We start from the raw sequence: 15351 nt of genomic DNA, 5'->3' as shown, positions 1-15351 counted from the left end.
AATTTGCTCAATACATTCAGTGTTTAATTATGAAAAACACCAAACAGGCAGTTATACCACACAAAATAGTTGCTAACTAACCCCCCCCCCCCTGCATATGTCTACTTTAGATTTGCATAATTTTTTGAATATCCTTTTATTTTTCTAGGACGTTACAAGGCTTAAAACTTTAGCAGCAATTTCTCACATTTTCAAGAAAATTTCAAAAAGCTATTTTTACAGGGACCAGTTCAGTTGTGAAGGCCTTATATATTAGAAGCCCCCAAAAAGTCACACCATTTTAAAAACTTCACCCCTAAAAGGATTCAAAACAGCATTTACAAAGTTTCTTAACCCTTTAGACGTTTCACAGGAATTAAACCCGAATAGAGGTGAAATGTACAAATTTAATTTTTTGTTGTTGCAGAAATTAAATTTGTAATAAAAAAAATTTGTAACACAAAGTTTTACCAGAGAAACGCAACTCAATATTTATTGTCCAGAGTCTGCAGTTTTAGGAAATATCCCACATGTGGCCCTAGTGTGCTACTGGACTGAAGCACAGGCCTCAGAAGCAAAGGAGCACCTAGAGGATTTTGGGCCTCCTTTCTATTAGAATATATTTTAGGCACCATATCGTGTTTGAAGAGCTCTTGCGGTGCAAAACAGTGGAAATCCCCCAAAAGTGACCCCATTTGGGAAACTACACCCCTTAAGGAAATTATCTAGGGGTATAGTGAGCATTTTGACCCTACAGGTTTATTGCAGAAATTATAGGAAGTAGGCCGTGAAAATGGAAATCTACTTTCTTTCAAAGAAAATGTAAGTTTAGCTAATTTTTTTCATTTCCACAAGGACTAAAAGGAGAAAAAGCACCACAACATTTGTAAAGCAATTTCTCCAGAGTAAAACAATACCCCACATGTGGTCATAGATGGCTGTTTGGACACACGGTAGGGCTTAGAAGGGAAAGAGCTCCATTTGGCTTTTGGAGTTCAAATTTAGCAGGAATGGTTTGCGGAGGCCATGTCACATTTGCAAAGCCACTGAGGGACCAAAACTGTGAAAACGCCCAAAGAGTGACTCCATTTAGGAAACTATACCCCTTGAGGAATTCATCTACGGGTGTAGTGAGCATTTTAACCCAACAGGTGTTTCATAGAATTTATTAGAATTGGGCAGTGAAAATAAAAACAATCTTTTTTCTTCAATAAGACGTAGCTTTAACTCAAAATATTTCATTTTCTCAACAAATAAAAGGTAAAAAAGAACCACAACATTTGTAAAGCAACTTCTCTGGAGTACGGAAATACCCCATATGTGGTCATAAACTGCTGTTTGGGCACACGGCAAGGATCAGAAGAGAAGGAGCGCCATTTGGCTTTTGGAGCACAGATTTTACTGGATTGGTTTCTTGACACCATGTCGCTTTTGCAAAGCCCCTATGGTACCAGTACAGTAGAAATTACCCAAAAGGGACTCCATTTGGGATACTACAGACCTTGAGGAAATAATCTAGGGGTGTAGTGAGCATTTTTACCGCACAGCTGTTTCATAGATTTTATTTGAATTGGGCAGTGAAAATAAAAATTATTTTTTTTCCCCCAATAAGACGTAACTTTAGCGCAAAATGTTTAATTTTCTCAAAAAATAAAAGAAGAAAAAGAAGCCTAACATTTGTAAAGCAATTTCTCCCGAGTATGGCAATACCCCATATGTGGTCATAAACTGATTTTTGGGCACACGGCAGGGCTCAGAAGGGAAGGAGCGCCATTTAGCTTTTGGAGTACAGATTTTGAGGTTTCTGGTCTCTATGTCGCATTTGCAAAACCCCTGTGGGACCAAAACAGTGGAAACCCCCAGAAGTGACCCCATTTTGGAAACGACACCCCTCAAGGTATTCACCTATGGGTGTAGTGAGCATGTTAACCCCGCAGGTGCTTTGTAGAAATTAGTGTGCCCTCGATATTGCAGAGTGAAAATTTTATTTTTTCCATAGATATGGCAATATGTGGTGCCCAGTTTGTGCCACCATAACAAGACAGCTCTCTAATTATTATGCTGTGTTTCCCGGTTTTAGAATCTCCCTACATGGGGCACTAATATTACAGCTGACATCCACAGCTGATGACGCCGGCTCATCCCCTCAGCCGGCGCCAACTTGAAGGCCAGTATTAGGCCTCTGGTTGCCATTGCAGCCACCGACACCCCGGCGATTTCATTGCTGTGGTGTCGATGAGCTGCAAACACCTTAAATGCAGCGACCGCTTTTGACAGCTGCATTTAAGGGGTTAATGGCGGGGATCGAAGCCAACTTCGGTCCCCGGCATTACAGCAGGATGTCAGCTGTAAGATACAGCTGACAACCGGGGATGATGGCACTGGCTTTCCATGACGTATACTTACAAAAAATGTCAGGGAAGGGGTTTTCCACGAATGGACAACTGATGACCTATCCACAGGACCACCATACCCCGCACTGATCAGCTGCTCCGGCTGCTTCTGTGTACTGATGTTTGGAACGGTATGCAGTAGTTGGAGCCGGAAACAGATGGCTCCGACCACTGCATAGCAGCCATTCTGCAGAACGGCAGATCTGCTCCTCTTCACTTGAAGAGGAGCAGAGCTGCAGCACAGCTGCTATTCCGTGACCAGAGCCATCAGCTTCCAGCATGGACGTCTGGTGCCCGGAGGCAGCCAGAGCGGCGGATCGGTGCGGGGTCCAGTTGTCAGACCCCCACCGATCATATACTGATGACCTATCTTCTGGATAGGTCATCAGTTGTCCGGTCGTAGACAACCCCTTTAAGTCTTATCACATATGAACCACAATTGAAATTTTTATGACATGTATACAGCATTTTCGAAAAAGATTGCTTTAGTTTGAGTACTTACATGAGTACTTTCGATTTTTTTTTGGGAACAAAAAAAACACAATAATTTGCTGAGAATTGTCTAATATTTCCATAACGGTGTGCCTTTAAGAGTTGCACGGTGTGGATGGTCTAAATGGGTCCCCTGTGTTCACAACAGCAGCATTCTCTGTTATTATTCATCCCATATCTATATAATTGAGCCATTTCATAAGGCTCTTTTCTATAAATGAGCTATAGTCATTTGTCACTGGTAACACAATGAGGTTTTTGCCTGTATTTTGGAGCATTATGGCTTACTTTAAAATAAAACATTCAATATATCTCTCCTTAGGTATATAAAACGCTGAATGAGGTTTGTCAGCACTTGCTGAAACAATAACAGTCCAGACTTCAAATTACCCAAAAAAACAGAATCAAAATATCTCCCTGGGGAGCATCCCAGCTCACAAGCGATGTAGAATCGGAGACAGTCACTAGGGAGCGTCTACAAACAGGAGCACTGAACACAGCCTCTCATCGCTCTGAAAATAGCATTATGGAGGGATGGAGCTCTGCTCTGCTGGGATGTATCGTGTGGAATAGGTTCATCTCCAGGATAATTGGCAGAATTCATCAATCCCAGGTGAACAAGGACCTCCTTGTGGGCAAAGACGAAGTCGTTATTAAGTAGTGTTAGAGTACTGCATTGAAAACCCACAACCACATTGTGCAATAGGGACATTTACTTAGTGAATGCCTCAAACAGCTAGGATGGTCCATACAAAGAACTTCGACCATGTTCTGCATCCAATTACATGAACATATACCTGGTTGTGGGGTGATTTAATCGCAAATTGTCTAGGTTTTCATCCTATAAAGCCTCATTCTATTGATGGAGATCAAAAGCCTTTATGCCTTGAAATCATTTGGGATATGCATGGGATTATCATCTCCTATCGATGTAATTTGTTTTAACATTTCGAAAAGACTGGTCCGAAAAAATAAAAATGGATAAGCCCTTTCAAGACAATCTATCACTAAAAGGTACCATTACACTCCCGGCATGGGCCGTGTAAACAAGCGCCGATCAACGAGACAGCTCCGATCCCTTGTCCTTATATATTTTTATCAAGTCGGCAGCACATCTTCCTGATTACTCATGGAGACGTGCTGCCGACAACGATGATTTTTAACTCTGCATAAGATCAGCCGATGAACGAGTATTTGCTCGTTCATTGACTGATCGTACTTAGTACACAGGGCAATGATTGGGGGAACGAGCGTTCATATGACCACACGTTTGCCCGAACATTGGCACGTGTAATAGGGCCTTAAGGAAAATCTCTTTCAAATTACAGCATCTACAAGATGCCCTTACACAGGTGACCTATTGGTGGCAAGGCGGCTTGTGTTGGCTCTTTCCCACCCTTTAGACTCCCTCATAGGCCCTGTTCAAATCACGATTTCAGCCTCCATTTGATGTATACAGTATGCCGGGAAAAGCTACCGACGTATACCTCCGACAGAAAACTACCACGTATCCCACTGTATAGGCATACACAGCGATACGTTGCCCATAGGGTCTCATTGTAATAAAAATGTATACCATGTATATGTTTTTAATGTATACCAGTCTATGGAATAGTGTAATCTTCTACACTATTTCATACTGCAAAAAAATAAAAAAGTATTCTGGATCGACGGAGGCCAAAAAGACACACTTTTGCCCTGTCGGGTGAATGGTCCCCTATGGATAGGCTTAATGTGTATGCCGGGTTCTTTTCCCTGTGTACACGACAAACCTAGACCACTAACGTGATGTGAGATACCCTTGTCTTTAAAAATGGTTCTCACCCATTTATACTGCGTATGTTTATTACGTTCTAGGCTAATAAAAGTTTAGTTTAAACAGTCTTTCAAGGAATAATTTCTGAGCTCAGACTTATCTATTCTTGGAGGAGACTTTTTGGATTAATCCTGTATATTTTGAGGAAATGCTTAGAATGAGTCTACAGTGGATCACGTGTGCCCTCTTGAGGCTTCTGACTGGCCGCGAGGGTATAAAGCAATTGCAAGCTCATCATTACTAGAGTTTCTTGTAATGCCCTAATCAATACCCTTTAAGAGAACTTTCTGTCTAAGCAACCCTGCGCTCATACGCACAGTTAATTGGGATACCAGGCATTCTGCCATACTACGTTCTACTGCGCATTGTCGAAGATTTCAAGAATATACAAGAGAAAATTACCTTTTATGCATTTAATTAATAGAATATTCCAAGTGGCTCTATACTATTTAATAATATACAACATAATATCCTAAGACTTGTCCCTAAGATAAGTCAAGAAAAGTTTTTAGAATTGGCAGAAGCCATTTTGCATTTCTCTAAAACCTCAGAATAGTTTCTTTATTGTCAAATTTCAAGATGAAAAATAAATGGTTTTGTGGTTTGTAAAGTGATAAGGGGACGGGTAATTTTAATGATATTGCTTTTTGCCTTGTTTGCAGGGCATTTAATAAGTAGCGTTATCACTAGAGGGAATAATTGATTTTAATTTAATTTTAAAAAGGAGAGTGAAAGAGAAATGGATCTTTAAATCAATAGTGCCGTCTAATTTCATTAATTTAATTCATTGCCCAAATCTATGTTCAGTCTTAAATACAATTACATACCAGCTCTCAATCATCCAACCATATGTTGCACACATCCTACAAACCTTTAATGGAATTGCATTAGCATATAAGATTTAATTAGCAAATGTGTGCATTCCATTATCCTATGGAGTCACATGTGTATTTTGGAAAGTGGTGCATATATACAACCAACTAGACATTGTTCATTGCGTAAACCAATGTAGAAAAATCACTGTATGTATACAGGGTCAGACTGGCCCACCAGAGTACCAGAGATTCTCTGGTGGGCCTTGGTTCTGACACCATAATGGGCCCCTAATGCAACAAGGCCCCAATTGTCCATCAGAAGACCAACCTATTTGAGAGTGACACATTTGCTACTAAGATCTATATTTTATATGGGCTGATTCACAAAAGTCACTATTGATGATCTGACCTATATATGTAACGATAACGTGAATATGCTCTTGTTCTGTATAACTGGAGAATAGAATCTGGTGGGCGCAAACGTCCTCAGTCTGATTATATATATATATATATATATATATATATATATATATATATATATATATATATATATATATATATATATATATATATATAAATATAAAATCACAAATCCACTGTCCAGCAGCACAAGTGTACGACAACAGACAAGGGTGTATGCCCCAGCGACCTGATTCAAGTCCCTTCTGGATATAAAAATCAAAAAGTAGGAGTGCTGCTCAAAACATGTCCCATTGTATTTTACATAAGGTGGATAATATATACAGACTGGCATATATAGCTCTCCAATGTTCCAGACACATTGCCACGATCCATCAATAAAACATTTCTATACAAGACAATAGAATAATAGTCAACCCGTACAAGATGATGACTTGATTCAATTCTCTTTCTAGTCCTCAGGCTATATGGTTGCACGATCTTTCAGCAATACAGTAGTATGACCAATCCAGGTCTACCCATTGTGCTATCAACCATCATTTCCATAGTAAGAAGCGTGGTACTCACCATCTTGTAATGGGGGTTGAGTGGTATGATGGCTGCCTGGTTTATCTGCAGAACAAGAAAGGAACAAAAATATATAAATATTAGTATAATTAAAATAATATAATAATAAATGTGTGTGTGTGTGTGTATATATATATATATATATATATATATATATATATATAAAATTATTTAGACTGTATAGAATGTGTATACAATTCCCAATCAACATGGATCCCTTGAAAGATGGTGCTACTGTGTGATATCTACAGGGGCATAGGTAGGGGGAAGGCAGGTGCTTCAGGTGGTGCCAACACTCCTGAATTTTTGCCCTTAGTGGAGGACAGCCTAGCTATGACCCGTTGTGTACATAATCAATCAAGCAATCAGCGAATATGTAGGAAGTAGAAAGAGTAACCTAGTCAAAAACATGGAAAATTAACCATTCTTTTGCAAGGGTAAAAATAAGTGCTCTTTTCTCTGCGTTCTCGAGCTGTTTTATTTAAAGCTCCTCGGCAGGAGGTACTTTAGCAAATATTCTAAGCTCTGGCAGTAGGTGTGTGAAGTCCAACTGGTCAGCCGGTAGGGGTGACACAGCGGAAAGAAATAATATCTTTATGTGTGAATTCTAAATTGTTGGGTAGTCACACCAGGAAAACCGTCTCATACAATGGTGTTGATTAGAAAAAAATAACAATATTACCGTACTGTGTCGCAGAAATATCAGCACTTAAAATATCGCTGTCTAAGTCACGTTTCCACAAGGCACCGCTGATCGGTGAACCAGGACAAGCATTGAAGTTAGTAAAAAATGAAAAAAAATCTGTGTTCGACCAAGCAAGAAGATATTTATTTGCCAGCTTCATTTTCCATATTTCATTAGAACCTTTGAAAATGCTAAGTGAGGTATGAAGTACCTACTGTGCAAAAAAAATGGAAATGTTAGGATGGACTGCTGGTTTAATCTGTCTTACTTGGACTTATCCTATGTAAAGCAGCGGAATAAAAAATAACAAGACATTTGCATAGTCAGAATAGTCAGAAATTGTTATTGGCTGTCAAGAGATATGGAAAATCTTCTATTAGGGAGAGAGAAGGGGGGGGGGGTGGACTAGGCATTGCGCCAATGCACCGTCACTCTTATATTATGATCAAGTGATTATTGAAGGCAGGAGGAAAATACATTTTTCTGGCAGATATTAATCAGCTATTTAAGAAGTTATTTTGCCAGCCAGGAGTGAAGATAATGGTGATATCATTTTTAATTGTGTTCCTTTCCCAAGCTGCAAACATGCATTCACTTTTACATAGTCTAGTTCAGAAATAAAACCTTAATTTCACAACCAATTCTCGAAGGAACACAATGTATCTGTTGTGGGTCTATAGAAAATGGGGCTACAATTTCCATTATGTGATGCTTAGATTTGGTTCAGAATTTCATACACAGAAATGAGACGTAATGACGGTTGCATTATTAATGCACTTACTTCCCAGCAGTATGACGGGAGACTGTTCTACAGTAGTTAATACTATTTTGTCTTGTGACATGTCAGCCTAATGCAGCTCTCTGAAGTCCCTTGTTGTAGAGGGATATGCTTGTAACTGTAGATTATACAGCAAACAAGACGATAGGTCACAAATAAAACATTAATGGGTTTGCTATTCTCCCGGTCATAGTAGACATAAGTGTGGTAACTTCGGAGCGGAGAACATAGCGCTGCAATAACCATGAACTATTTTACTTTGTCTTCCTGAGCGCAACTGAAAATGGAGACAGATCCAACTAGAGTTCAGTTGAAAATTTTACGGTATATATACACATTGTGGATATACCTTAAAAATATACCTTAAAAGCTATTTCCAAATCAAGGGTGGATATGTTTGAGCCCTGTCCTGCCAACCCACCTTATTCCAAACAATGCAGGCAAAGGCATAGCTAGCGGGGGTACAGGGGGGGGGGGGGTGGTAGGCCAAGGCCCACTGAGATGGTGGGGCCCAGGGTCGGGCTGGTCCTCCAGCTGTGGCATGTACCAATTTCAACTCTATTCTCAGGATGCAGATACAGTTGAATCCAATAGTGGAGCAGGGCAGCTGTGGGGCATTATACTGGATGTGGGGGCAGCTATAGCGGCTTTATACTGTTTGGGGGCATCTATAGGGGCACTATACTGTGTAGGAGCAGCTATGGGGGCATTATACTGGTCGTAGATGGGGACATTATACAATTTAGGGGCAGCTATGAGGACATTATACGGTGTGGGGACAGCCATTGGAGTAATATACTGTGTGGGGGCAACTATGGGGGCATTATACTGTGGGTGGGCAGCTGTGGGGGCATTATACTGCCTGGGGACAGCTATAAGGGTATTATAATGTGTGTGGGCAGCTATGGAGGCATTACACTGTTTGGGGGCAGCTATGGGTGCATTATACTGTGAATTGAAGTTCCATACACCGCGTAGCAGTTATGGAAACCATGTAGCTCACTATGCCACACTATTTCCATAACACACATTCATTTCTATGGAAGTTTACAGAATCAGAGTAGCAAAGCAAACTACACTATTTATGTAAGCCTGACCCTGCCAGATGCGCCTCTGCAGTTATAAACATGCGTTGGGGGCCCACTGGGTTGGGGCCCACTCAGATGTGTTTCGCCCCCTGTGCTAAACCCCTTGCTAAGCCTCTGAGTGCAGGCCTCAGTCAGGACCAAGACCCACCTTTTATCTGACATTTACTACTGCATTTGTTGACCCCCTTGTTGAATATACATTATACAATGTTGTTGGAATGATGGGACGCGGTCAGTGGCGTAACTATCGTTGTAGCGTGCCACCCGCAGAAACGGGACCCATGCCCAGTAGCGCAGCTAGCAGCCGCTATGCGTGCTACAGCAGTAGCAACGCCACATTCAATAGTATCTGCGTCCTTAGGAAGCAGATACTATTGAACACGTGGCAGAGCACTGTCTACAAGGGGAGGTGGAAGGCACTGTCTACATGGGGGAGGTGAGGGGCACTGTATAGCACCATCTACAGGGGGGGGGGCTGAATGGCATAATCTACAGGGTGGGGGCTGAATGGCACCATCTACTGGGTGGGGCTGTGTCGCACAATCGACAGGGGGGCTGTGTCGCACAATCGACAGGGGGGCTGTGTCGCACAATCGACAGGGGGGCTGTCGCACAATCGACAGGGGGGGCTGTGTCACACAATCGACAGGGGGGCTGTGTCGCACAATCTACAGGGGGGGCTGTGTCGCACAATCTACAGGGGGGCTGTGTCGCACAATCTACAGGGGGGCTGTGTCGCACAATCTACAGGGGGGCTGTGTCACATAATCTACAGGGGGGGCTGTGTCGCACAATCTACAGGGGGGGCTGTGTCGCACAATCTACATGGGGGGCTGTGTCGCACAATCTACATGGGGGGCTGTGTGTGTCCCCCAGGGGGGCCCAGTCAAAAGTTTGCTATGGGGCCTAGTCTTTCCTAGTTATGCCCCTAGACACTGTGTTAATGCTGCAATTCCCTATGACATGATATGGCACCATTTTCCATATAATTTTCCCACATTACAGTGCTCGAGGAGAAGGATAGCCTTCCTAAAGGTTCTCACAATCTAATGGGAATTAGGATGCGTCTAAACGGAGTTGGGATCCTCTCTCTCAATGGGCCCCATATAAATTGCATGAGATGCCTCAATGATAATTACGCCCTCGCCCATGTAGCCACAGCCTTACAGCAACTGCCTTACTAGAAGAGCTCCCTGAATATTTGGGAAGACTTTTCTAAATAATTATTTTCATTCTATGTAGGCAGTGAAAAACTAACAGGAATATTATATCCTTCATCTCTAAAAGTAATAATTTAGTAGCATAGATTGGCACTTTCCATAATTATGATGCACAATATAGAAGGTGCTAAGTGCTTGTTTGCTTAAGCGGCATTTACCATTAGATTATGTACCAATAGTAGCTCAGGCATGAACCTACTTTCCATTATATACCATCATAATGTGTGTAAATGCTTGCCTATTACGTAAACTAGATAACCATATACAGTATATTATTCATACCATTAAACAGATAAGCGATGGATTACAAAGAGTGGATTACTGAAGTGTTAATCAACTAATGAAATTATCAACATCCACTGGAAAGTTACATGTACTGTATTACATAAAAGAGTTGTCTGGTTTAGAAAAACTATTTCTAGATACCCGGTTGGGAATTCTAAGTTCTAAGTTAATAGAGGGGGGTCTCCGACACAGAGCAGCAATAAGAAACATCTCTCACTCTGGAGAACACATTGCATGAATTCAATGAACACTGTGTAATGCTCTATTTCTCCTGCAGTGGTGCTGCAGGAAGACTGAGTACTTACTACCGAGTCTACCCACTGGGGATCCCAGCAGGAAACCTCAACTTCTAACTAATTTAGGGCCTGTTCACATCACCGTTGCCCTTCCGTTGAGGAGTTTCGTTGGAGGTTCCATCGGGTTAACCCCTCAACGGAAAGGCAAACGGAATCCTCAGCTTCCGTTTCCCTCACCATTGAACTCAATGGTGCCGGAAACCTAGCTAATGGTTTCCTTCTGTCACCGTTGTGACAGGGTTCCGCTGCTTCGGACGGAATGAATAGCGCACAATCCACAACCTATGTGTGGATCTCATCAATACCTGATCCAAATTTTTTAATTAATAAACAGATAAAGCAGAGAGAAATTCTATATTCTAGGTGGGATTACCCTTTAAGTTTTTTTTACAACACTCAATAGTAGATATAGGGCATAATTAATCAGCCTTTCTACAGCAGCCTTGTCGTATAAAAGTTGCAAAAGGGCTCAAACGTTTTGAAATTTTTTGTGCCACACTTGCCAGTTTTGTTAAAAGGGGTGTGGCTTTAATGGAAAGGGGGGTGGTCATTGTGACCCGACATTTTTTTATAATTTACACTAGAAAACTGGCGCAAATTATAGTGGAAATCTACGCTAGCTCCTAGATTTCTCTTTATGGGCCGTAGCAAGGTAGAGGCCTGCACTGGGCCCCACACTTGCCCCCTCCAATTGACTATCCAAAGGGGAGAGGGTAGTCTAACTAACAATTAAAAAAATATCAATATCTTCTCCCCACAGGCTTCCTCATCACTCCGGCGCTGCACAACATAATGACGCCGGGCAGCGTCAGGACGTTGTATGTGACACAGAACTGATGACATTGAAGTGCTGCATCTCCTCAGGATTAGCCATCAATAGCTGATGGGTCGAGGTCCGACTTTCAGGACCCCCGCCGATCAGCTGTTTTGAATGGGCTGCAGATACGCACGCTGCTTCCCCGTCATTTCTTCTGGGAGAAAAGGCTGCAATACCTGTGAATCGCCACCATATGCATGTCGACGACTCACAGTGAGCAAGAAGAAAAGAAGGGGAAGCATCATTCGTACGAGCGCTGTGGCCCCTTCAAAACAGATGATCAGTGGGGTCCGGAAAGTCAGACCCCGACCCATCAGCTATTGATGGCCTATCCTGAGGATAGGCCATCAATTTGTAGAGGCTGGAAAAGCGCTTTAAGATTTACTTGAGGTAAATCAGAAATACACTGCCACTTCAGATACTGCACAGCTTACAATAATGACCGAGAGCCAATGAAAGAGGGAAATCTCATGTGATTAGCACAATGTAAGGAATAAATGCCTATGTTATGTAACGAATGGCGTTTCTATCTGGATGTCACATCCCTTGGCTCCAATAAAAAAAACAAAAACAGAAACTGCCCAGTAGAGGTCCTATATGCCTAGAAGTAAGGAGATCCTAATGTATTGTTCAAAATATTGAGTCAGGGACCCACAGTATTGTGTTAGATGGGGATAAAACAGCTACGTAAGTCTTTTCATGTATGTTAAACGCTGGAATACTATGAGATATCAGTCAGCTATCCGTTCTATAGCACTTTATCTGTGCATAGTGTGCACTGTACTACTATAAATGATCCTATTCATCTTAAGCCCTTTTTCTTTTAGTTTGAACCATCAAAGTCGATATAAAACAGTAATTTACATCTAAAATATAATAAAGGCGATGAGGTTATCAACCTATCTAATGTACACAAGACCTTAGATTTGCAAATAAAGGAGTCCGGAGAATCTTTTATAGAGTCTGTGAAGACATTATGTGACATTAATAAACGTTCCCCCTACATTCAGGTGACAGAAGCCGTTTATACACATATACTACTTGGATTGACTATCTCTGGCTTACATAGCAATACAGTATTAGTAAAATAGCGAGCCATTGCGAAGATTCAATCAAACAAAAATGTGATTCCTAAAAGTCTACATCAGCAGAGAGCAAGCTAAGGAGTATTCAATTAATGGAATGCCCTCAAGATCTCGTGGTACACCGGGCGAAAGAAACTAGGTCAGTAAACCGAGGGTATAAGCACCTCCCATGCAAAGCTCAAATCCTGTCACTCAGGGGGAAAGAAAACCCACGATGGGCTTAATGAGTAGGATTCATCCGTCTCTGCACAGACATACAAGCACTCACACAACCCATAAACAGGCAATGAATGAGCAATGATTTATCGGACCCTGGAGTATTGGTCGCATTCACTCCCACATAAACCTCTATTGCACAATGCTTGACAGCTCATATAATGGATGATGGGATTTCGGCGCTGGCCACACCTACAGTTATTGAGGAAGAGAAGAACTGCAAATCCAAGCGTTGAAGTAGCAAGTAGGATGAGGCAAATGTTACATGGGATCATTAAGTAGCGGACCACCAGGGAGACTTTATGTTGGTAGGTCCGGTCCCGCTCAGCTGGCGCGGGGTAGTGGCAGCCAGTCATGGCAAAGTCTCTTCAGGGTCTATCTATGGTCTCCACAAAGCTTTCTCCCAATCCAGTTTTACATCCTCATTCCAACAATCATAGATGTTTCAAATAGATAAAGCATCTACTGCGAAACTACAAAAACAACCCCAAATAATCATGTTCCAGTTAGGACACCATGGTAGACTCAGGCTGTTGTCAGCAAGAGTAAGGCCACGTGTGGTCAAGAAGAACAATGCTTTCCCTTTGGGTATCCTCAAGTTCCAAACATATGTGGTTTTCAAACACCTTGGACTGTGTGAAATTCAAGAATCCCATTCCAAAAATGCAGAAATAAATGGCGTATATCCAATGGTGACTATAGGTTAGATAAGCATCCAGGTAATAGACAAAACTGCACAATAACCTCGCTGTGTTTGTAGAGATCCCGCTTGAACATTTATAGAGCAGAAAATATTTCTTGAAGTTCGCTTGACGAATCCTTGCATTTTATATAGGAATGCCGACTCCAGCTGTAAGCAGAACAAAAATCCATTCAAAGATGTAATAGAAGCAAAAGGTGTAAGAAATTGCTGTGGTACCTCCAATCCCAGATGAGATAGTAAGATTCCCACCTACTGCTGAAACATCACAGCAAAGAGGAATTAAGACTTAAACTTCGTGTTCTCCAAAAAGCAAGACCTTATTAAGAACTTAAAAGTCCCTTTCTTTTTATAGCGTGAAAGTTCCTTGTCAATACTTCTTGCTTCTTCTTTCTAACTGACTCCCAGGCAGTCCATTTTATCAGCAATACACAAGTGCCATCCTTCTTCCGATGAAATACACTGCTACTTTATTTTCACTCCCCATTCGCCTCCTCTCTCAACGCAGGCAGAGCAGCCCACCCCTCCGTTAGTGTCACCCCCACTTCTTGTAACACCAGCACACAGTTTCGTCACTGCGTTCTTCAGTGGTCTTCTCAAGCAGCTTAACAACCACCTCTCAATATCTACCATCAGGGGAAGAAAAAAAACAATAGAAAAAGAGTTCAGGATCCCGTGGCTCATCAAATGTCGGTCCTTGCAAAGGAACGCTCAGCTATTCATCAGCCGGGCAGGCGCAGAAAATTAAGAGAGAAAGAGACGAGGGGCAATGTCTTGTGGGGGAGGGCTAGCAGATAACTAGGGTCTCATCAGAAAAATGTATGCTAGCGGACCAACGCTTGTAGCTAAATGCGAGCTTACGACCGCACCGTGCCGGGCAAATACAGGCAAGTTTTTGTATAGGTAAATATGGTCTCACCTGCAGTGTTTCTCTTCAGTACTTTGCATGTAGACTCCTCTGTACATTGATTCCATACATATGACCCTTCTCTGAAATGACTTGTTCCTTTTCCAAGATAGAACTTGCCGGATGTAACGGTTCTCTAGGACTTTGAAAATTGATTCTGTCTTTCCGTATCTTAGACGACTGTGGCAGGATGCTCAGATTCTCATGCTGGTAGCAAATTGCTCAGATTGGAAGGCGGACAGATTCCTGACAGATCCACTACTCACACCAACAGTAGGATTGTTAGGGGGCTGGGGACTCCTGTTGGTGTTGGACTTTACCCTGTGTTCTTCAGAAGACTCGCTCTCTCTACAAAGCTGAAAAATTGTGGAAGACCGAAGCAAAGATAGAGCCGGATACTCTACAGTACTAGACAAAGAGTAAAGGCTTTAGGGAATTCTCTTCACAGCCTCCTCAGGGTCCCTGGATGTGCATACAGAAGCAAGGGGAGGGGGCCGAGCTGCTCTGTGACAGAGGGCGGGGGGCATTACTTCACCAATGCTCTCCCTCACACAACGTGCTTCAGCCACCGATCTATCACACAGTGTATACTATACCCTGCATATGCAGCGAGCTCCAAGGACTGAAATGTGCAAACTACACAAACTCCATCAACATCAGAAACAGAATCACCAAATCTAAAACTCTGCACTATATACTGTGTGATCTGTGCAATAAGCTCATCACCGATCATCCAGATAAGGAGCATTTGTATAACTTTATAAATAAAGACATTATATTCTTGAGCTAACC

The 15351-nt window shown here is 42.0% G+C and overlaps 1 protein-coding gene across 14 annotated transcripts in view; it reads right to left on the bottom strand.

The window, feature by feature from the left end:
- Positions 1-15351, bottom strand: part of AGRN (agrin) — a 380231-nt gene that overhangs the window by 217846 nt on the left and 147034 nt on the right. For 11 of the 14 annotated variants that reach the window (XM_075839715.1, XM_075839712.1, XM_075839713.1 and 8 more), the window contains one exon: positions 6483-6527. In XM_075839715.1, the coding sequence (XP_075695830.1) occupies positions 6483-6527 (45 nt within the window). Of the gene's footprint in view, positions 1-6482; positions 6528-13148; positions 15006-15351 lie in introns of those variants that run through there. The other 3 variants (XM_075839722.1, XM_075839723.1, XM_075839725.1) reach the window with 2 other exon arrangements.

The sequence above is a fragment of the Rhinoderma darwinii genome, chromosome 10 (assembly GCF_050947455.1).
Source record: "Rhinoderma darwinii isolate aRhiDar2 chromosome 10, aRhiDar2.hap1, whole genome shotgun sequence".
Classification (NCBI taxonomy): Eukaryota; Metazoa; Chordata; class Amphibia; order Anura; family Rhinodermatidae; genus Rhinoderma; species Rhinoderma darwinii.
Note: the sequence above shows the minus strand (reverse complement) of the source record. Positions and strands in the feature narration are given on the sequence as shown.